The 23,478-nt window shown below is 44.4% G+C and overlaps 1 protein-coding gene across 2 annotated transcripts in view; it reads right to left on the bottom strand.

The window, feature by feature from the left end:
- SPDYC (speedy/RINGO cell cycle regulator family member C) overlaps window positions 1–8,275 on the bottom strand; it is a 31,787-nt gene extending 23,512 nt beyond the window's left edge. For both annotated transcript variants that reach the window (XM_063437449.1, XM_063437450.1), the window contains exons 1-4: window positions 8,200–8,275; window positions 5,742–5,990; window positions 4,388–4,446; window positions 2,311–2,396 (exon numbers count right to left, since the gene is read on the bottom strand). In XM_063437449.1, the coding sequence (XP_063293519.1) occupies window positions 2,311–2,396; window positions 4,388–4,446; window positions 5,742–5,990; window positions 8,200–8,218 (413 nt within the window). In that variant the 5' untranslated portion in view covers window positions 8,219–8,275. The remainder of the gene's footprint in view (window positions 1–2,310; window positions 2,397–4,387; window positions 4,447–5,741; window positions 5,991–8,199) is intronic.
- Window positions 8,276–23,478: the final 15,203 nt, after the last annotated feature.

Genomic DNA, 23,478 nt, shown 5'->3' with positions numbered 1-23,478 from the left:
GAAACCGGTCTGCAAAAGGCCAGTGAACAACTCTTCTCCACAACCTTTAGGGAACCAAAAGCAGCATGGATGGCTCTCTGAAGTTTCAAAACACTTCATTCTCCATGAAAAGTGGAGATATTCCCACAATGTAAATACAGTGGCCTATATCAACAACAAGAAGGAACTGGATCATCTTCTCTGGAGAATCTCTGTACAAAGATATTGCTAGGGTCAGAGTTCCATATTCAATCTCTGATGACAGTTCATGTTAATGGGAAGGTTGTCATCCTGGCAGATGCACTAAACAGGAATCATTTGAATCAGGAAGACTGGTGACTCCCCTCAGAAATTTCAGGAAGTCCATCGATTTGCCAAACCAGAAGTAGATCTTATGGCCTCAAGAAAGAGAAAAGTGAAGAAATTTGCCTCAATGGCTCAGACAATCCAAATTTAAAAAAAAAAAAAGTTACCTAGCTTATCAATTCCTTGGGTTTCCATCTGACATATGTATTCTTTTCCTTAGAAAGATTAGAGGCAATACACTTCTATTTCCCTCCCATAGTTAATAAAATATTTTTTGCATTAGTTTTGCTTGTGTACTTTCTGGGGAAATAGAGGGATTTTTTTTATGGCAAACAGGTGGAGGAAGAGCTGATGCTTAATCTAATCCTGCAAGAGAAGGAGAAGCCTAGTGAGCACCTGACTTGCAAAGACTTGTCACCGGGTAGTCTGATTGGACAGTCACAAATTTAGTTTTATAAGGGGAGGAATTCCAAGTGCTACAGACAAGCAAGTTATTAGATACCCCCAGTGGGGGGGTGGGGGTGGAGGGGATGAGGGCAGGGGAATGTACAGTTAGATATGAATACATGCATGATTTTTTTTTTATTTTTTTTTTTTAATATGGCCAGTGTTTTATTCCTAACCGAAATCATGTGCCAGGACACAAAATGGCCCAAGTTAAATGCGTAATTTTGCAATACCAATAAATTTAAACACTGAGGGAAAAATGAAGTTTGAGGGAAAAAAAAAAAGAACCAACATTAGAGTTATAGACACTGGAGATGTACTGACCCTGAAGTTAATGCATTAGGGAAACACTGGGAGTTGTGTTTAGACTCTAGACTATACAATTTATTATCACAAATGTTATTGTATTTTATGATGAACCTTTTTCAACATTTTATAAATTTTTACTTGTATAAAAAGCAGACGTACGAAAGTTATAGGAGATTTTTTTATGGATAATAACAAAGACTTTTCAAGAAATTCATGAAGTAAATTTCCTCTTAAAATCCGAGTTTCTAACTTACCAGAAAATAAGAAACATCTTGAAAAATAAACAAATTGAAGAAGATCTTTGATAAAATTGTATCAATAAAAGGGAAAGACAAGTCAATATCAAAAATAAATAAAATACTATATGAATATACACCCAGGAATAAACTGAATAAAATCAGTAAATGGGAACAAGAAATAAATAAAGAGTTTAGTGAAGTAGACTGGGCAAAGGCATTTATTTTAACCAAAAAAACAATACACAACATTATTATTTATGAGAATTATATTAAGATTTTACACCGGTGGTACATGGTACCAGCAAAACTCTTTAAATTTCAAACAGGCTCAAGTGATATATGCTGGCGATGTAATACGACCACGGGTACACACATCTGGTGGGATTGCCCAAAGCTTCAATTAGTGAAAAATAAACTGGACTTAGTATTAGGTAGAATCTATGCAACGAATATCAGACTAACTTTTCACTCATTTCTATTTCATTTGGAGCTACCAGATAGCAATATCTATTCTCATAGATTGACATACACATTTTAATGGCATCAAAAATATGTTTAGCTAGGAGATGGAAAACAAGTATAATTCCATTATGGAAGGAGATACAAGTACAGATAAATTTCCAAAAAACAATGGAAAAAGCTGTGTATGTTAACATGGGGAAAAAAACAGGATTATCATAGAATATGGAATCCCTGGGAGACGGCTTTGGATGACTCAGGGGCGGTCTAGAAGGCGGTCCCCCCTCCCCCCGATATCGCTCAAGAATGGATGAATGTGATGAATGATTGTAAGTTTATTTGAGGTGAATTGCTGCTACGTCACCACGTATAATTATATAATTTATAATAAAAAGAATGAAAATATAAAATGGTTTAACAAATGATGATAGGGTATCTGATATTAAGCATCTCACCATAACAAAACGATATGTATCAAATACCATTATCTGATGTTCAAAAAAAAAAAAAAAAAAGCAGACGTACAAGTGCTAGGTTAAAGTTACGCGAGTAGGAAAAACAATTTACTCACAGGGCAACAAAGAAGTTCATTGTGGTATATTCACTGGTGTACAGGCCTGCTCTCTTAAAATACACTAGCACCATGGCAATCAGATACTGCATAATAAAAAATAAGCAGTTAAACAGGTATAGTGCAACATACTGAAACATTTTGTTCATAGCATAAGCTGCCTTACAACTGATTACACCACTGACAGTAATTTATTAAGATACCAACTGTTAAATGTAGTGCATGTGAAACAAATAGTTTGCCTAATACCAAAAATGCACACAAAATGTAGCCTACACAATGACATAGCTACCACATACATAAGGAATGATTAGATATTTAATGAGATGTGGAATTTCTCATTTAAAAATACCACAACTGCACACTAATGCGTACATTTTAGTGAATCAGTGGCTTTAGGAGACTCCCCCCATAGAAACAGTTTACTGAATGTTACACTATGATATGCTTTTATCATTGAAGTTATAGTGCAATCAGGTACCTGGCTTACTTTAAGCCATTACCAAATTGTTTAACCAGAAAGTACTGAAACACAGCCTTGTTTGAACCAACCATCTACCTGCTGCAGTCAGAGGCTTGAAACAGAAAGCTGATAGGCTGAGAACATCAGCTGACACTAAGCAGCACACCTTTCAAAGGCTTCCTGATTCAGGTCTTGAACTCAACTGGAAGGATGGTGACAGTGATCAGAGGGCTGGTTTCAGCATTCTAGGTTTAAACCATTGGTTAACAACCCTTAAAGGACCACTATAGTGCCAGGAAAACACTAGTTTTCCTGGCACTGTAGTGCCCCAACCCTCAGGGCCCCCCTCCCGCCAGGCTCTAGGGTGAGGAAGGGGTTAAACTTTCCTCTTTCTCCAGCGCCGGGTGTGGAGCTCTCCTCCTCCCTGGCTGAACGCGCATGCGTGGCAGGAGCCGCGCACGCATTCAGCCAGTCCATAGGAAAGCATTCACAATGCTTTCCTATGGACGCTGGCGTCTTCTCACTGATTTTCACAGTGAGAAGCGCGGAAGCCCTCTAGCGGCTGTAAATGAGACAGCCACTAGAGGCTGGATTAACCCATTTATAAACATAGTTTCTCTGAAACTGCTATGTTTATAGAAAAAAGGGTTAATCCTAGATGGACCTGGCACCCAGACCACCTCGTTAAGCTGAAGTGGTCTGGGTGCTTATAGTGGTCCTTTAAGGTACGCTAGGACCTCCTCACACCATAACTTAATTTTGATCTTTAAAGACTTGGAACAATCTTGTTCATTCCAGCACATCAAGGACATGCATTGCATAGAGTAGATGTAGTAGACAAGATGCAAGTACTCCGCCACAGGATAGAAGCTGCTTATTTCAGAGTTTGAAGTTTTTTTCATGCCTCATAAATACGCATTTCTAGGTGATGTTGGGGATATGTATACATTAAAAATCCGGGGAAGTGACTATTCCTCTTTAAAAAAAAGGCACTAAGCATGATGACCAGTTCTTCCTTCTCCTGCAAGAAGAAACTGAAAGACGCAGCATGCAGGACCAAGAAAGGTGGTCACCCCATTAAAAAAAACGGTCACCATAACCACTACAGTATTGGTTAGTGGTTGAAAGATCACTTTAAATCGTTAACTTGCTGAGGGGGGGGATACTGACCGTTCTGATCCAACAAGTGAAGGAGGATGACTTGCAGTGTGTTCGAGTACTGACATGGCAGAATGGAAGAATTGTTCTCAAGTAAGTCCATAAAAAAGGTTTTAAACCGAGCACAAGGGATTAAGGATTGTAAGTGCAAATATTAAGGGTGATCTTACTAGAACACCAAGCCCCTAAGGTAAATTGAATGGTTCTTCATTTAAACCAAAAATAATCTTCGTATTGTATGAAAGTCCACATTTTAACATAAAATATTGCTAACACAAGGACTAAGACCCCCCCCCCCCCCCCCCCAAAAAAAAAAAACACTACACATATGGCCAATATTTTGAACATTGTGTGCATAAGTGCCTGGCATTTAACACTAAGCAACTAAAGTCATGCATATTTCTTCACGAGATTAACTGACTTGTTAAGGCAAAACTGATTGCATTACATGCTAACCTTGTCAGATATCCGCAGACAGCCATCCATGGAAAGGAACTCTTGTATGAGATCACTCTCTGCACAGAAAATAAAATAAAAATATTCTTGAAAACATAAGAACCTAAAAATAAATATAAGGGAGCATGCCAAGCACTGTAACCACTATAGCTAGCTGTATGTAATGTATGATGCCAGAAGTGCTCTATACCATTCTGAGAAGTCAAGCTACAGATAGGGGGGGGGGGGATCTGTCAGGTGCCAGCAACTTACATTGAGACCTGGAAGCAATGTTGAGATGGCCTTACAGTGCAGGGCTTGGCTCATTGGCCGAGAACAGTTAGCCGACTCCAGGCTTAGCTCAGGAGATCCAATGGCAAGTTTGTTAAGGAGGTTCCAGCCCTCACTGATTGTGGCGACTGGTCTGGTGACTAGCCTCGGTATATTGTAAAATCATTAGTAAATTAACTTACATTGGGAGGGAGCAGCAGTGTTCTCTTCGCACCATGATCACTACTGTGGTATAGTGGTTACAGTGTTTAAATAGTTACACCTCACAGGGCACAAATACATTTTGAGCAACAGAGGTTTAGACACTTCCCATGATACCCAGTATATTGCTATTTCAACATTGCCAGAGGATGCTCAGCTATGTTTATTTTAAGACTACAAAAAATTTCAAACCTTCAAGCAAAGGCTTCATATTTCAGCCAGACTGTGGTGGAGGATGTATCCCAACTTCAGTAAAATATATACACTTTGTTTAGAGGATTACTCAAATCACCACGACCACAGGGATTGCAAATAGTCATGGCGCTCAGTTTAGGAGCAGAGTTTAAATATGAAAACGCTGCAGAGATTTAATGAACCTGCTGTAGGTGCACACCACCTCCAGCAGCATCATTAGCCAGCGTTTGACATGGCAGTTCCTGGCTGGTGACACTGCTAGAGGTATTTACAGCACTGGGCAATATCTGTATTACAGCCTTTTCATATTGAAATGCTGCATAGATTCCAAGCACTATGTCCACGTCAAGTCACCAATGTTTAGGAGTCAAACTTTTGTAATGGTGACTTATCTGGCTCCCCTGGGAACATGCTATCTGGCGCCTCTTCAGAAATCGCTAAAGTTAGCCTTACAGATGAGGCATCTCAAATTTGTCCATGTTTTGATGGTGGTTCTGGTGCCTATAGTCTGTACTTGCAGGCTTAGTAATGTAAACGCTGCAGTTTCAGAAAAATAGGCTGTCACTGATTCCATTCTGGAATGGAGCAGACAACTAGATCAGTAGTCCAGCACTATGACAGGAATACATATTTCCAGACACTGTAGTATTTCTTTAAGTATGTGCTTCTCCTATAGCTAAAAATTTACCCAGCAGTCTGTAAAATGCCTGGCGTTCCTGGGGTTGCAGGTTGAAGTGGGGGGTACATGCCATTTTTGATCTAGCTGCAGGGACCTCTCTCTCAGGGATTCGCACTTTGCGCGCTCCAACAACCCGGGTGTGCATGTGACCCTTGGAAATGCTTGGCTTCAATCCACTGGCAGAAGTTGATACAGCCCTGGAAGAAGTCTGCACGTGTCTCATGACGCAGGATAGGGGACACAGGCTCCCAGGTTGATCTGAAAAAAAAAACCCAAACAAATTTGTACAAAATGCGATAAAGTTGGCTCTACTGACTGGATCAGGCAAATGTTTAACTTTATAGATATTTCCTTTCAACAGCAACTTAAAGGGAGGCTATAGTGCCTAATTTGTTTTCTTCATGACTGTAGATTCCCTTCAGTCGACCCCCTTTGCTAGTAAAAAAAATAGAAAAAAAATAAGCCAATTACTTATCTTGCTGCCTGAGGACTCCTTCCATGACCTCATACAATAAAATGCTTCTCACAAAGAAGCACTGGATTGGAAATAGGCATGCACTCTGCATTTGATTCCAGGACTAATTGCCTGTTGGGAAGACCGCTACACTAGAGGTGTATGTAACCCTTCCATTTCAACATTGGCATTTGTCTAGTCAATTAGAGTATTCAAACAATTGTATAATACCCCCTTACCCAATGCAAATTGCCATAATACAGACTATTGACTCGAGTATAAGCAGAGTTGGGTTTTTCAGCACAAAAAATGCTGAAAAACTCTGCTTATACTCGAGTATATACGGTAAGTATTTCTAACTAGTTTCCCAGCCCCACATGCAGTAGGCAAGTAATTTTACTTACCTTTTTGTTCTTGCTGCACCAGTCTCTGGCTGCTAGCCCCCCACTTACTTGGCTGAGAGATCTAAGCCATTTCAACGCTGTCCGGTAGGAAGCATAGGTAGGCTGGTGTGCACGGGCATCACCAATATGATTTCTAAGACCATTGATAGAGATATCTTACTCTGCCATTCCCTCCAAAAGTTGCTACAGTAACTGACCACCACTAAAGGCATTTAAACCCTGCAATGAAAACACGGTCTTAAATAAGGGGGGGATTGCGGGTGTGGCGGCACGGCACCCAGACTAGTTGAGATTAAATAGTATAGTCACCAGAACTACAGGTTTCCTATTGTACAGCGATACGGAACTTGCTGGCGACATCTAAATAAAAAAGTGTAATTAAAGTGTCTACAGCCTGGCCCTGCAGGCCATTTCTTAATGCTTTCCTATGGACGCTCTGCGCAATTGGCATCCAGCGTTGCAGATGCGCTTCTAGCGGATGTCAGGAAGACAGCCACCAGAGGTTGGCTTAACCCCCCAATATAAACATAGTTTATCTGAAAACTGCCATGTTTACATGTAAAGGGTTAAAACCTGAGGGACCTGGCACCCAGACCACTTCATTGAGCTGAAGGGGTCTGGGTGACTATAGTGTCCCTTTAACCCCTTAAGGACCAAACTTCTGGAATAAAAGTGAATCATGACATGTCACACATGTCATGTGTCCTTAAGGGGGTAAAGGGAAAAGTTCATGCTCCATAACTACAGCACACGTTTTGCTAGATGTGACAACAGGGCCAGTGGCACAATTCCACAGCAGTAATACTGTTTGAGCATATGACGCTCACATGTAGGGATCGACCGATTTTTAAAAACATTTTAAGAGCCGATACAGATAATCTGAACTTTCAGGCCGACAGCTTACCAGTTTTCTGTACATTTACCGTATTTTTTTTGCAAATTATTTTTAATTAAGTGGTAAATGCACAAAATATACATGCCAGTTAGATTTTATGTTTCAAGAATATTTATATGTGTGTAGTGGGTGCAGTGAGTGTTTGATTAGTAGATGCAGTGTGTGTAAATACGTGCGGTAGTGGTTATAGTGCTTGGAGTGTTCCTTTAAGGAAGGGGAGAGTACATGCAGAGCAGGAAGACATTTCGGTCAGTGAATGCACTATAAAGATTATACAGCATGGAAACTAAAGCGTTCAAAGCCTGCAGCAGCCCTGGCACCTCTACCGATTAAGGTAGGGGGGAAACACGCCATTATGAATATTAAGTAACAATCAGCCTGCCTACACAACAGCCTCGTGTGAGGTGAGCGACCCGGGCTGGAACAGGGGGGAAAAAAAAAAAAAAAAAAAAAAAAAAAAAAAAAAAGTGCAAGATGGCGGCGGAGAACGCCTTCAAGCGTTCTACACTCCTCCGCAGAGCGTGAGCGAGTCAGCCCATGACACGTGGTGTCCACGAGAGCAAGACTCGCGCTAGACGTTTCATGCAATCCTCCCCACGGCAGCGCTAACTAGTGACGTCACGGCACGTGCAGGTCAACAAATAAAAAAAACATAAAAAAAAAAACGTCGTCCCCTGCGGACTTTGGATGCATATCCCATGATGCTCAGCTAACCTGTTGAACAGCTGAGCATGACGGGATAAGTAGTTTCAAAGCCCTATGCGCTTTCCAAAGTAAGCCGACGGCAGTGGGTCGCAGCTGTTATCTCACAGGCCTACCACATGGACTGATCAGAGGGCGGCTGCCAGCACACAGCTCCAAGCTAGTGCTCAGTCTCCATGGTGGGCCAGCCTTCCCGCGCAAGCTGCACACCGACCTGAGCAGAGGAAGCAGCCAGAGTAGGCGGATACGGACCCCACGTGACCTGGCGGCCAGCGAATGGAAAGGATAACGATGATATGTCTGACAGAGCAGCGCCCCCTAACGGTGGTTTTATAGACATGTCAATACGGCAGCCAGTGGGAGCTTGGGGGTGGAGACTGGGAAGGATGTGTGGCAATTACAATGTGATTTACTGGGGCTGATTCACTAAGCAACAACAATGGCTCACAGGGGAAGGAGCTATTCACTAAAATGGAGTTTGATGAATTAGGAAAAAAATCTCAAGTTCAGCCATGGTTTACATTTTGGCCTAAAATCTGAAAGTACATTTCTTTTTTTTTTTTACATTAATTTTTATTATAAATTTTACAAATTTAAACAAGTGATAAACATATGTCTGGATCCAAAATAGGGACTGCCCTCCTAAATAGGGACACATGGGAGGTATGGGTTTATTCACTAAAGTGTGACACAACAAGAATTCAAAGTGAATTAAAAATGACTTTCATATAAATGGTGAACACATATGAAAGTCATTTTTAATTCACTTAGAATTCTTGTTGTGTCACACTTTAGTGAATAAACCCATACCTCACATGTGTCCCTATTTAGGAGGGCAGTCCCTATTTTGAATCTAAATCCCTCTGTTCCTTGTTTCTATCTTATTGTTGGTATGTCTGAATGATTAGCAGAGCTCCACAGCACTATTACAGTAATTTGTATTTAGAACACAATAAATGTGTTGAGAAATTATTCAGTGTAAATGCTACATTGTTCTAAATTACATTGTATATGTATAATTTGTTATTAGTAAGCCACCTAAAATTTATATTTTCACCTCATTGTCTATTTGAAATGTTGGGAGGTGTGTCAACCTCACTGGCTTCACTAATTATAACAAAGGGGAATGTGAAAAAAAAGGAATACAATTTCAAAATTTACTTTGAATTCATGTCAATTCTTCCTTTGGTGATTAACCCTGAAAGTATACGAATAACCTTTCCTGTGTTCGGTTCACAACAATTTGTTTTTTCGGGGTTATTTGCTAAGCAGTGAATTTTGGGGGAAATCAGCTTGGTTATGGATCCAACTCAGCTATTCGTATATACGTCTACAATATGCAATTAACTTGTAAATTCTAAATGGTTATTCCAAACATCATAACCACTACAGCTCGCTGAAGTGCTTATGATACCAGGCGTACCCTAGTCTAGCTCTCTTTACCAACAGTTCGCCCCCTATTCTGGGTCCCCGCTGGGCTTTGATGCTTTATTCAGTCAATTCACTTAAGTGGTTATGGTCCTTGGAGTAACCCTTTAATCAATAATCATATTAACAACAAAAACCTGCTTAAATAGCTGAATGAGCCTTGGTTCTGGGTGGGAATTGCAAGTTGGAGGATGAAATGATCAAATATGGACAAATTTGCCAACTCAACAATTTTTTTATATCAACAAGTTTGCCTGAAATATGTAATTCCCTGGTGAATTCACAATTACCTGTTTAGAGAATAACCCTGACAGCTTTAAAAATAAATATTTTTTTATTTGCCACTGACTTAAATAGCCATGCTCCAGTATAGATTAAATTAATTAGTTTTAGTCTATACATATAGGCCAAATTGCTAATTGAATCAGAGGCAGGCATTCCAAAATGGTAAAGTACAAATAGCGAAGCTACTAAACTTGAGTTGAGAATTCCTCCAAATCAACTATTTTATTAGAGTAGTAGAATAAAGCTCATTGATTATGCATCCGGTAGACTGTAGACGGAATGCTTCAGGATATATGTTTCCAAACACAGCCCTAAACAGGATTTTTAGTTTCTAAGTGCCCACGATTAAAAGGTGTGTGGCTAATGTTTATCAAAGCAATTCTGAAATACCTCAGTAGCAATTTTGATCTATCATGTTTTCATGGACATTTAACATGTTCCCCTTTCTCGGGAACAGGAAGAATACTTTCTTGCTTCATGTAGATTTCTTGCTAACATGAATGAATACTGGAAGGACACAATGTAATTATACAAGAAGTGAAACTAAATGTAATAATTGTAATGCATTGTGCTGCTTGGAACATTCCTTTAAAAGTTACACAAAATAAATTTATACTTCAGTGTTTGATTGACATTTTACTTAAAGGGACATTATAGGCACCTGAACAACTTTAGCTTAATGAAGCAGTTTTGGTGTATAGAACATGCCCCTGCAGCCTCACTGCTCAATCCTCTGCCATTTAGCAGTTAAATCCCTTTGTTTATGAACCCTAGTCACACCTCCCTGCATGTGACTTGCCCAGCCTTCCATAAACACTTCCTGTAAAAAGAGCCCTATTTAGGCTTTCTTTATTGCAAGTTCTGTTTAATTAAGATTTTATTATCCCCCTGCTATGTTAATAGCTTGCTAGACCCTGCAAGAGCCTCCTGTATGTGATTAAAGTTCAATTTAGATATTAAGATACAATTATTTAAGGTAAATTACATCTGTTTGAAAGTGAAACCATTTTTTTTTCCATGCAGGCTCTGTCAAGCATAGCCAGGGGAGGTGTGGCTAGGGCTGCATAAATAGAAACAAAGTGATTTAACTCCTAAATGACAGTGAATTGAGCAGTGAAATTGCAGGGGAATGATCTATTCACTAAAACTGCTTTATTTAGCTAAAGTAATTTAGGTGACTATAGTGTTCCTTTAATACAACTTGAGTATGATTTTTTTATTGTGCCCTCAGTAAAATTCCACTGTTATTAATACATTTTTAATTATCTAAGCATTATTTGCATTTTGTATATCCATTTGTTCGACAACAGTTCTAATGCTTTCTCATGAAAGGGTACCTGTATCTATACTTTATGTTAGCAGATTTACTAACAAATATATATATATGGAGAAAAAAACTATTAAAATGTTGGTTTTCCTCCCACTTGTCAATCAATTCTTCGCCATAGACTACCTTCTATTTATTTTAGACACCCTTATTTATTTATTTTTTGCAGAAAGTAAACTTGTATTCGTTTTGGGCTGAATCAAATTTGGTCAGAATTTCGTCGTTCGAAAGATTCCGAAATCAGCATCATCCATTAATTTTTATAGGGACAGCAAATTCAGTACTTTTCTATTCTGCAACTGAAACAGCAAGATTAAGGAAAGGACTTTTTTTAACGTAATTTTGATTTTTTTTTTAGCTTTTTAGTAGATAGCTAGCTAATTTGGTATAGTTATGTAGGCTTGCGATTAATAAAGGGTATCAAATGAGTTACTTATCTTCTCAGCAACTGAAAGAGAACATAAAAAAAGGTTATTTCTTATTTTTGCTCTTTCAGCTATTTAGTGGATAGCTCCTCTAATTTGGTACCCTGATGTGGGATGCCCCTACTTAGGATACCCATAAGTATATATATATATATTTATTTTTATCCTGTTATGCTGCCATGCCAATAGTGTTTTTTAACGACTTTTCAAGTCCTGCACAACAGAATCAAAAACTATTTGAAAAGAAAAATCCCACACCATGGTACCCGATTAGGGCAGCTACTAAACAGGACCATCATTAGTAGGGCAATCCCACATCAGGGAAGCTTTCAACTAAACAGTATCCTATAGGCAATAACAGACGGCAACATTTTTGGACGCTTTTTGGGTTAACAAACAAATTTCCCTGCAATTTTTTCTGAATTACCGAAAACTAAACTAAAAATGAACCACATTTTTTCCCCATGCACATGGTTTGTAGGAAGCGTTGATACCCTGGATACATACATTAAATAAGAATAAGTATAAAAAAACAAAAAACAGAAAAACATATGGAAATTAAATTTTCTCATAGTTTTGAATATGATCATTTCTATGCAACTCATAAATAATAATAATAATAATAATAATGTAGACAAAGAATTCTTCAAAATAGATATAGTTATATATGAAATGCACTGAATTCATTTTTATAGTTTTGAAAAAATACTCCAAGCACTATAACCACTACAGAACGCTGTAGAATTTAGTGTTTCAGGAGTGCCCTGGCAACCCCCAGTGTAAGTCCACCGGGCACGCTCCCTGTCTCCATGCATCCTGAAAGCTGTCTGCCTCGGCTAAGACCAACTTTCAAACAGGAGAGAAGCAGGGACTGGTATCCTGTGGACCCCTGATAAGAAGCCAAACTGTTAGAAAATGGTTTGACTACGTGCACTGGGGGGACACCATGCCTACTACAGCTCACTTTATTAGTCTCTGGCAACCTCCCAGTGTAAGTACTTGAAGGGTTCCTTTAATGTTGCACACACACAGCATTAGAGTTTTGCTCTCTATTCTGTACCAGAGCCATTCTTCCTCTGGGGAATTACCTTTGTCATATATTTCTGTCTAATATGAGGATTGAGGAACACTAGAGAGGGGATGGAAGGGAGATATATGAGAGGCAACCTTTGTTTCAGCACATGTAGTTCTACAGGAGCAATGCTATGAACTGTTACTGAGGTGATATGTTACCCCAGTTAGGTTATGTCACATAGTCAAATCACCTTCCAACTTCTGTTGGAGGGTCTGCATGGAGAGAGGCTTATTTTAATTCATGTTCTGGAGATATCCGGTGGTAACTCCTTTCTGGACCAAAGTAAAGAACTTAATATGAATAACCAAAAATGTGTTAAATGAACACTATAGCGTTAGGAATACAAATATGTATTCCTAACGCTATAGAGCCCTAGTTACCTAAACGGTAACTAGAGCCCCATTCCGCGGCGATTAAATGGTTAATTAACCATTTCTTGCTTACCTTAATCCAGCGCCGGGCTCCCTCGGCAGTGGTCACCTCTCCTCCATCAATGTCAGCTCTCAAGTGGAGCCGAAAGCGCATGCGCGGCCAAAGGCACGCGCATTCAAACCCTCCCATAGGAAAGCATTACTTAATGCTTTCCTATGGGGATCTTTTTCAAATAAATGCGATTTACTCAGTGTAAATCACGGACGCGCCTTTAGTGGTTGTCAGGGAGACAGCCACCAGAGGCTGGATTAAATCTGCAGTGTAAACATAGCAGTTTCTCTGCAGCTGCAGGGGTAAAAACCTGGCACCCAGACCACTTCATTGAGCTGAGTGGTCATTTAAGAGCTTAGATCAATAAGAACATTTTGCATAAGTGTTTCAATATGCAGTCAGTATGTGATCAGATAAATAAACAGATTGTGAAATGAACACATAAATAAATATAAATAATTCAGCGTATGTTATACAAGCGCATCACATAAAGAACCTGCTGGCTGCGGTGCACCATACACAAATGAACCATGACATTCTTTTTATATATTTTCACTACCCATGAAAATTACATCATTGACCTGTAAACTTTCAGAGTGCTCATGGAAACCTGGCATCACTTTGAATCCCCACCCTTTCTTTTCTACTTTGTGATCTTAAATCCACCTGCCTTATGGACAAACTTATAACTAATGTTCAAAGCTCTTTCCATCCCTAATAGAAAGTATGGACTCTGGGTGTATGATGAAGTTAATGGCGGAATCTGTATGTTTTCTTTTGTGACTTTAGAAATAGAAGATAGCCACCTGCAGGTGGTTGAGAGAATAACTCTTTTCTGTGTGTTTTTCTTTTGGCTATTTGTCTTCCGCTGTCTGCCGGTTTGACTCCTTCTGCAAATTATGTGCTATACGTTTTGTAAAAAGAGAGTGCAATATGAGTGTATGTATGTTCTGCTTAAATTCTGCAATGTCGTATTTACATGAATACAGTCTTCAAACTTCTTGTTGACTGTCAACAATTACTGTTAAGAATTACATGATTGTTTTAAGTGGAGAAGTCCTTCATGGGCATTTAAACTTGGGGGGGGGGGGGGGGAAGTTTCCACAACTATCCCCGAGTTCTCATCTTGACATGTAAGTGAGCAGAGACAGACCGTTTCAGACTTCGTAGTGCATTTGTTCAGGTACCCCTAGCATTGGACACTGTTTTACACTACGAATTGGCTGCGATACAAAAGTATCAGTGACCAGAAACTATTCACAGACTGCAATTATGACCTTGTTGGTCTCATTAGCGTTGGGCATGTTCTGGAGTGACAGCTGACATCTAGCTAGGAAGATGTCATGTAACCAGGGACCAAAAAGATTGTGATGAGGCTAAACACAATAAAACTCCCCACACTACAAATACAAAATTAATGTTATTCATCACCTGCATATCTCAAGTTGGACATTAAGAAGTTCTTCTTGGGCATAGAAACTCGAGAAATCATGTTTCTACATCTATGCCAGAGTTCCCATCTTGACATGCAAGTGAGCACACACACCGGCATCATGTCTCCTTCATATTGCATTTATGCGGATACCCTTAGCAATTGTAAACCATCAGCAGATTGTATTTCACGTTCAAGTGAGCATAGCCGGAGTAATTCACAAGGCTCCTGCACATCACGTATAGATCAGAATGAAAGGTAGTATAAAAACATATATGGTGATGTTTCTGAGACATGCATATTAGCCTCCCAATGCTTTCCAATGAGAAGGCATTGGATTCAGGGCCGGCCCAAGACATTGTGCTGCCTGGGGCGAAGGATGAAATGCTGCCTCCCCCCCCTTCAACCTTGTGCACATCCAGGAGATGCAGTGTGTGTAATGTATACAGTGTGTATAGTGAATGCTTTGTATACATGTGTATAATGGATACAGAGAGTGTGTGTGTGTGTGTATGTAGTGTATGTTTTGTAGTGTCTCGTCTGTTTCATTATGTAGCTCTGGGGTAGCTTGATTTGAAGGGATCGGAATAGGTAGAGAATTTTGGGTAGGATTGTTATCTTCAATGCCGCTATTCTTCCCACCCACGACAGGAACATGTTTTTCCAGGATTGCAGGAGGGTGTCGATTTCCTTCAATAGTCTCGTATAGTTGGCGCTAAAGAGTTCTTTGTCTTTGTGTGTAATTTTTTTACCCAAGTATACCAGGTGGTCTTCTCTCCAGTCATATCTGTGTTTCTCTTTTAACCTTTCAACTGTGTGTTTGGGGATGTTGAGGCACATTGCTTGCGGTAAAATTTCAGTGTATACATTGTGTTACATGACATGCAGATGGTTGTTGTATACATAATTGAAGGTTGCTTTTACATGCATGCAGTTTTAATTCCGACTTTTAATTTATTACTTGGTGCCTACTGGTAACCCAATCTGGTTCTCCCTGTCTGAGGCTTAACTAGAGTGGGGGCCCTTTGCCATCAGATGGTCCAGTGTTGCCCTTTGGCCGTTACGTTGGGGCAAAAGGTTGGGGATGCTTCACAGGGTGAGGGCTGTATTGACTCTTGTCTCTAGAGGGGTGGATTTTGCTCTAAGAGTGGATCGGTAGTCTTTCTCCCTGATATCATAAGGAATGGTTGTCGGGTCATGCAATTTTCGCTGTCCGCGTCTGGTTTTGGTGTGTCAGGGGATTTCAGCTAGGTCTCGTGGCTGCGGGGTCGGTGGGGGGGGAGGAGAGGTCAGCGTGGGCAGGTGTCCGTCCCGTGCCTTGTCTCTCGTCTGTTTCTGTGTTCGTGCCTGGGTGGTTTGTAATTGTATTGCTGTGTCCTGCTAGGTGGGGAGGAGGTTCGGGAGTGTTGTGCTCCTCAGACTGGCAGGTATCTGGGCCGTGGGCCTCCTGATTTTGTTCATCTACTTGTGTGTCTGAGGTCTGTGTATGTGTCCCGCTAGCAAGTTGAAGGTATGTCTGCCACATCGTGTTAGTGTGGGGGCTTAGTTTGCCGATCTTCATCCGGTACCACATTGTGAGTTCGTATTCAATAGTCGTGGTTATTGCAGATTCAATTTCCCTGAGCACGGGCAGTTTGGGGGTTTTCCAACACCTGGCTATCAGTGTGGATACTGTACTCAATATCAGGTAAATCATCTTCCGGATCGGTTTAGGTGTGTTGTCTGGTAGCAGTCTGAGTAGTATTGTAGCTGGGTCATGCGCCAGTTGGAAGTTTGTGACCTTCGTGATCAATGTTATGGTCTTTTTCCACAGGGAGTTCACCTCCGCACACGTCCACCATATATGAAGCATAGTTCCTCTATTTGTGAGACAGTGCCAGCATAGATCCGATGTGGTTGCATACATGGAGTGTAGGTGAGTTGGGACCATGTACCACCTATATAAGAGTTTTCTGGATGTTTCGAAGTGTGCTGCACAGGTGGACATCCCCTCATGGGCAGTGAAGATCTTGTCCCATTCTGTCGGGGAGAAAGTGGTTTGCAGGTCGTCTTGCCATTGTGTCATGAATTTCCACTTTGTCTCCTCCTCGGGGTTGGCTAGAGTGTTGTAACATAAGGACACCATTTTCTTCTGTGGTTTTGTCGAAAGGCATTGTATTTCAAACTTCGTGAGTGAGGATTGTAGGGTTTGTTTGATATTGTTGATCACGATGTCATGGACTAGCGCCTTGATCTGAAGGTATGCGAATGTGTAGTTGGAGGGTAGGTTGAATTCTTTTTTTTTTTTTTGTAAATATATTTTTATTAAACCTTTCGTTTTTGTTGGACTTGCAACATGTAAGAGAGAAACGTGGACTCGCAGGTCCCTCTGGTCATTCACAGAAGCTTATACATTGTAAGGCATGTCATGACGTACGTGTCTGGGCGACTCGCAGGTCGCTTTCTTGAGTAAATAGCATGTGTATTATGGACTCGCAGGTCCGGTGTTACCCGGTGGTGTTTCGTACTCTGTTATATTCAATATGCACCATTTCTACGTTGGGTGGTTTTGCATGCCCCACTGTTGTGTTTTGTTTGTCTATTCCCCCTGCCCACCCTGTAGCCTCTAGGCAGTAGTGAGGCATGTGGCCATCTGTTGTATAGGGTCCCTTCAGGACGTGCAACCCTCCAGTGACCCTGTGTCTATGGTCCTGGATGGCAGTGTTGTGGGGTGTTGGCCCCCTACCTTAGTATGGTTCGGTTCTGCCCAGCGGTGTAGGTTGTGCTGATGGGGATAACCTAAGGGGTATCCTACGACTCCTTCCAAACTCATTAGCTCTATAGCTCACAAAACTGGCGCACTTCCACCCCCCTCGCTAGCGGGGCTGCAGGCCGCCCCGGGCTCCGCATGTGGAGGTATTTAATAGCGGTGTCCTGCCATTGGAAGGGGAAATTTCGTCGGATTTGGTCTGCCCTCTTCTGGGGGAAGCAAATGTTAAGAATAGAGGATTTAGCGTAATTGATCTTGAGGTTGGCGATGTGGCCGTATGTCTTAAACTCTGCCATGAGGTTTGGGAGGGAGATTTCTGGGTTTGTTATAAAAAATAGCATATCGTCCGCATATGCTGCGATTTTGTGGTGGTCTGCCTCCACCGCCACCCCCGAGATATCTGGGTTGTCCCTTACCGCTTGTAGGAAGGGCTCCAAGGCCAGGATGAACAAAAGCGGCGACAGAGGGCAGCCCTGCCTGGTGCCATTCCTGACCAGGAATGCGTCTGTATAGACCCCATTTATGCACATCCTGGCCGTGGGGGACGAGTAGAGGGCCTCTATCCACTGGCGCATGTGGGTCCCCATGCCAACATGCTCCAGTACCGAGAACAGGTAGTCCCACGCCACCCTGTCGAAGGCCTTCTCCGCGTCCGTAGAGAGGAGGAGAAGGCTCTCCGAGGTGCGCTGTGCGTGGTGGATCAGGGAGAGGGCCCGGACCGTGTTGTCCCGGGCTTCCCTGTGGGGGACGAATCCCACTTGGTCAGGTGAGATTAAGTCTGGTATGTGTGGGTTCAACCTTGTAGCTAGTATTTTGGCGAATAGGCGTAGGTCGCAGTTAAGTAACGATATCGGTCGGTAGCCCGTGCACCGTTCGGTATCTCCCCCCTCCTTTGGCAGCAGGACAATATTGGCCGCTAGTGTTTGCTGGGGGATAGTATTTCCCTCTGTTATAGAGTTGAAGGCCGAGATAAGTTGGGGGGACAATGTGGCCAGGAAGGTTTTATAGTATTTGAGGGGGAGGCCGTCAGGGCCTGGGCTTGTGCCGGTCTTTGAGGATTTAATGGCTAGGGCCAGTTCCCCTTCTGTCAGGGGCGCTTCCAGAGCCTCCGCTGCGTCTGTGGAGAGTTTAGATTTAGTGTATTTAGAGAGGTATGCGTTCATGCGGGTCGTTCCCACGTTAGGGTCCGCCCGAGGGGTGTGGGGGGGGATCGCGTAAAGTTCCGTGTAGAAGCGGGTTACGGCTGTAGCGATTTGATCTGGCATGTGGTGTAGTTGGCCTGCGGCGTCGCGCATGCGTGCAATATATGTCATGGAGCGTTTTTTGTTAATCATTCTGGCCAACAACCTGCCGCACTTATCTCCCTCTGTGTAGAAGAACGATTTAGTGCGCTGGAGAGCCCTAGTGTACGATTGCCGCAGGGTCCGTGCTAGTTCTTCACGGGCTGCTGTAAGTTCCCCGAGAAGTGTGTCGTCTAGTGTTTGCTTGTGGGCCTGTGTTAGGGTCCCTATCCTGGCAGTTAGTTCTTGGATCGTGTGGTCCCGTGCCTTCTTCAGGGCAGAGGAGTGTGAGATGAGAATTCCTCTCATCACACACTTGTGGGCCTCCCAAGTCAAGAGGGGGGATGTGTCCTGTGGTAGGTTCTCGGCGAAGTAGTTTGTCAGGGCTTGTTGTACGTCTTGGGCCACCTGTGGGTTGGATAGGAGGTTTTCGTGGAGTCGTCATGTCGTGGTTTTGGGTTTGTGTAGTGGCGATGTGAGTTGGATCGTGAGTGGTGCGTGGTCGGACCACATTGTCCCCCCTATGGCAGCGTCCCGCAGTCTGGGTAGATAGTAGTATGGCAGAAAGAAGTAGTCGATGCGTGTGTAGCAGTCATTCGGGGTCGAATAGAAGGTGTAGTCCCTGGCTGTCGGGTGTGTCGCCCTCCAACAATCTGTAAGCCTGTACTGGTGGAGAAGTTTACGTATTTTAAGCAGTGTGGGGGGGGGTGTCGATGAGTGGCCCCTGGATGCGTCCATCGTCGGGTGTAGAGCGATGTTGAAGTCCCCACCCAGGACCAGACAGCCCGTCGTGAAGTCGTGAAGGGCCCGGAGTGCGTCCCGGAGGAATCTGTCCTGTCGCGTGTTTGGGGCGTAGATGTTGGCAAAGGTGTAGGTTTCGTCCAGGATTTTGCCCCTAACGAATACGTATCTGCCCCAGTTATCAGTCATGGTCGAGTCAGCTACGAAGGGTATGGATTTGTGTAGGAGTATTGCCGTCCCCCTAGATTTCCCCTCCGGGTTATTGCTGTAGAAGCCTTGGGTGTATATATGGTTGCAGAGTTTCGGGGCGGCGTTGGTTTTAAAGTGGGTTTCTTGGAGGTAGACCACATGGGCTCTGGTTTTCCGACAGAGGCGTAGAGCATGTGACCTCTTTTCGGGGGAGTTTAAGCCCTTTGCGTTTAGGGATAAGAAGGTGAGTGGGGCCGGTGCGTATTTGGGTGCGGGTGTCGCCATAATGTCAAGTCCCACGGGTGTCTAAGTCGCCCCGGTCAGTGAGGGCGGGTGATGGCCTAGGTAGGTAGAGCCCGGTCCGGGGGACGCAGGGCAGAGCCGGGGAGCGGATATCTCCGCGCAGTGGAGCAGAGGCACCGGTGTCAGGGGGGTAGAGATCCCCCGGCCCGGAGACCGGAGTGGGGGATGTCCCCCCTATACAGTAGACACCGACCTCACGGGGAGTGGAAGGCGCCTTGTCAACTCGCCAACAGCGGCGGTTGTGTATCAAAACAAACACCAACGGGTGTAACTTAAACCTGTGAAAACTGCTGTCGCGCCCCCGGGGTGAGTTTCCCAGGGTATGGCCGGGTTCCGGCTGTAACTGTAACCTGTTGTGTGTCTGCAGGGACTCGCCCCCGGGTCCCGACGTTGTCCTATCTGAAGGGAAGATGCACTAGCCTACCCAGGGTGTAACCTCCTTTCTACAGTGCGGGTGGTTAGGATATTGGTGGATCCCCCCTCCCCCAACCCATTCCCCCTATGAGCATCAGCGTAGTCCCGTGGTGCCATTCCTCCGTCCCTGGAAGTGGTATGGGAAGCCTGTGTCCCCCCGGAGGGTATCCCGGTTAACGGACCCCCTTGTGGGTTCCCCCTTCTGTGTGGTGGTGGGTTGCATCGCTCTGGTTGCAGCAGGTCTCTGGGTTGTGTACGCGGATGCTCATACTATATTACATATAGAGCTGTACCCTGGTGTAGCGAGGTCTGGCACCTATCCCAATGTTGCATGCGAACCCCTATACCCTGGGGACTTGCACGTGCGCCGAACCTGAGGTATAAGTAGTAGCCAGGTGTGGGACATGCAGGGGCATATGTTGTGTTGTACCCAGTCCCATGGTGCTAGTAGCGTGTACGGGTGTGTACGCAGTGTGGCATGTGCACCAAGGAGTACCGTTAGCCTGCCTGGCAGGTCTACACATATATATACACATTCACATATATACACAATATATACACATTGGTTCATGTAGTGCAGTAGACAAGTCTAACAGTAGCAGGCGCGAACACCATATTGTACAGATATAAAGCAATGCAGGGTACTAGGGGGGCATGTCAAAAAGGGAGCCCCACAAGTAGGGGGACCTGCGAACAGCTCCTAGGAAAAAACATCTCATGTGCTATACAATGCAATGGGCAATTTGAGCATGCGCGAGCGTGCATATGGGGCTATACACCAGCCGGCACGTTTACAGCGGTCAATGTAATGCAGTAGACAATTGTGGCGGGTGTGGGCGTTTGTGCCGTGGTGCCTGCACTGCGGTGAGCCGTTTTAGTGATGGCGGGCGCAGAAACAGTGGTGTGCAGCGTGGGGGGGGGTAGTTGTGACCTGTGCGTGCGGGTGATATGCAGCGCCGTGGATAGTTATAGCATGCGCTGGCACATAAGCGGTGGGCAGTTGCAGCATGCGTGGGCGCGTGTGCCACAGGGACATAGGGCAGTAGGTGCACCCAGCGGGCCAGTGTCAACCTTGGCGGACATTGTCAGGTACCACGGTCCCCTGGGCCATATCCACCGCCATACCTAACGCCATCGGGGGAGACAGGGCCCTCGTGTCCATGGTGGCGCTTCTGTGCGGCCTGGCTGTAGGTGAGGTGTGGCTCAGCAACTGTCCGCCCGGCATAAGGATCAGTTCTGTGGGGCAGAGAGACAGGGTGCCAATGTGGGGTGTCCAAGTGGTAGGTTGGCTAAGTTCGTATCTGGGGACAGTGTCTATGTCCTGGAACGGGGCTATTAGTGCCCTGGAGGGGGTCAGGCTGGTGTTGGGCGCATTGTGGGGGGGAAGGGGGGAAAGTCATGCCCTCTAACGGGCGGTACCTGTGGGCCTAGTGGCCTCCTGGCGTCCCCCTCTAGTGCGTTGCGGCAGCGCCGGTCTCGGGTAGGGGTTTCTTGCGGTGGTATAGATGTCCAATGGGTCAGGCCATCTCATGTTGATGGCAGGCAGTTGGAGCTCCGTGCCCAGTGCTATGTAGTCGCTGTGTGTGCGGACCAGGAACGGACCTCTCGGCGTGTGGACGAGCAGTCCCGTGGGCATCTGCCATCTGTACCGGATCTGTTGGGCCACCAGTACCCTCGTGAGTGGTTTCAGAGCGCGTCGGTAGGTCAGGGTAGCCGGTGATAAATCTGGAAAGAGTTGCAGGTCTTGGTTCCGGTAGGTGAGCGATTGCCGGCCTCGTGCTTGTTTAAGGATAGTCTCCTTTAAGGCAAAATTCGCCAGGCAGCATATGACATCCCTGGGTGGGCTATCTGGCGTGCCCTTAGGACGGAGGGCTCTATGAGCTCTTACAAATTCTATGGGTGTCAGGCGGTCGCGGCCCAGGATCCCATTTAATATTTCCAGGAGGATTTCTTGTAGCTGCTGGGGGGAGTCCTCAGTTTCAGGGAGGCCGCGCAGTCTTAAGTTATTGCGTCGCCCCCTGTTGTCCAGATCCTCAATATGTAGGGCCATGCCACGTACCTGTTCTGAGGTGGTGTCTGCAGCCTCTGCTAGTGTATTCTGTGTTTCCCTCAGGCTGTCACAGGCTGCCTCTATGTGGCTCACGCGGTCTGACAGGCCCTGCATGTCAGCTCTCAGTGCCTGGATGTCCTGCCGGATTGTAGCTCCCATTTCTGAGGTGGCCTAGCGGAGATCTTCTTTGGTGGGCAGTGCTCTCAGGAGGTCTAACCACGGGGGCCGTTCTGTGCCGCCCGTGAGCATGTCTGATGCCGGTGATGACGGCGCGGACTCCTCCGACGCCATTGATCCGTTGGCGCCATGCGGCTGTGTCGCGAGGTCTGCAGGGGTCACCAGGAACTGGCGCAGGGACGAGGTAAGCTGTCCCTTTTTGGGCTCTGGGGTCTTCCCGGTCTGTGGGGTCCTATTTGGTCTCCCCATGTCGGCAGTGTAGCGGGTAGGTTGCGGTTTTGGCGTCGGGACCCGGGCGGCGGGAAAGTTTAAGCGGCCATGTTCTTCGGCTGCCAAGCCACGCCGTTGAATTCTTCTTGTAGATCTGGGAATGGTTTGAGTCCTCTTTTATCACAGAGGTGGAATATGTGTGTGATTCCTGCTTTTTTCCCATTTTTGATACGGAAACGTACCGTTACATAGGTATAGAGTTTTGATCGGGGTTGCGAGAGCCCATGGGTGTGCTGAGCACAGTTTGTTTCTACAGGATTCCCATGTTGTTGGAAGGTGCTTGGTGGTTGGTAGTATATTCGGGGGTGGTTGTCGGAGGTGTTGGGTTGTCCACAGCATCGTTGGAAGGTCCATTTTGCCACAGTAGTTGCTCTCTATTGCTACCCATTGAGGTGCGTAGGTAGTCGAATGTGCTCCTATGACATTGGTGAGGGTAGTGGATTGATAGTAGGCTTTTATGTTTGGGAATCCCATTCCTTTTTCACATTCCTCATTAGTAGTGGTCTGGGAACTCTGGGGTGTTTGCCTCCCCAACTGAAGCGAAGGAGGGTCGTCTGTAATTTCATTATGTAGCTCTGGGGTAGCTTGATTTGAAGGGATCGGAATAGGTAGAGAATTTTGGGTAGGATTGTTATCTTCAATGCCTCTATTCTTCCCACCCACGACAGGAACATGTTTTTCCAGGATTGCAGGAGGGTGTCGATTTCCTTCAATAGTCTCGTA

The sequence above is a fragment of the Pelobates fuscus genome, chromosome 12 (genome assembly GCF_036172605.1).
Source record: "Pelobates fuscus isolate aPelFus1 chromosome 12, aPelFus1.pri, whole genome shotgun sequence".
Classification (NCBI taxonomy): Eukaryota; Metazoa; Chordata; class Amphibia; order Anura; family Pelobatidae; genus Pelobates; species Pelobates fuscus.
The sequence above is the reverse complement of the archived record's forward strand: the minus strand, read 5'-3'. Positions and strand labels throughout refer to the sequence as shown.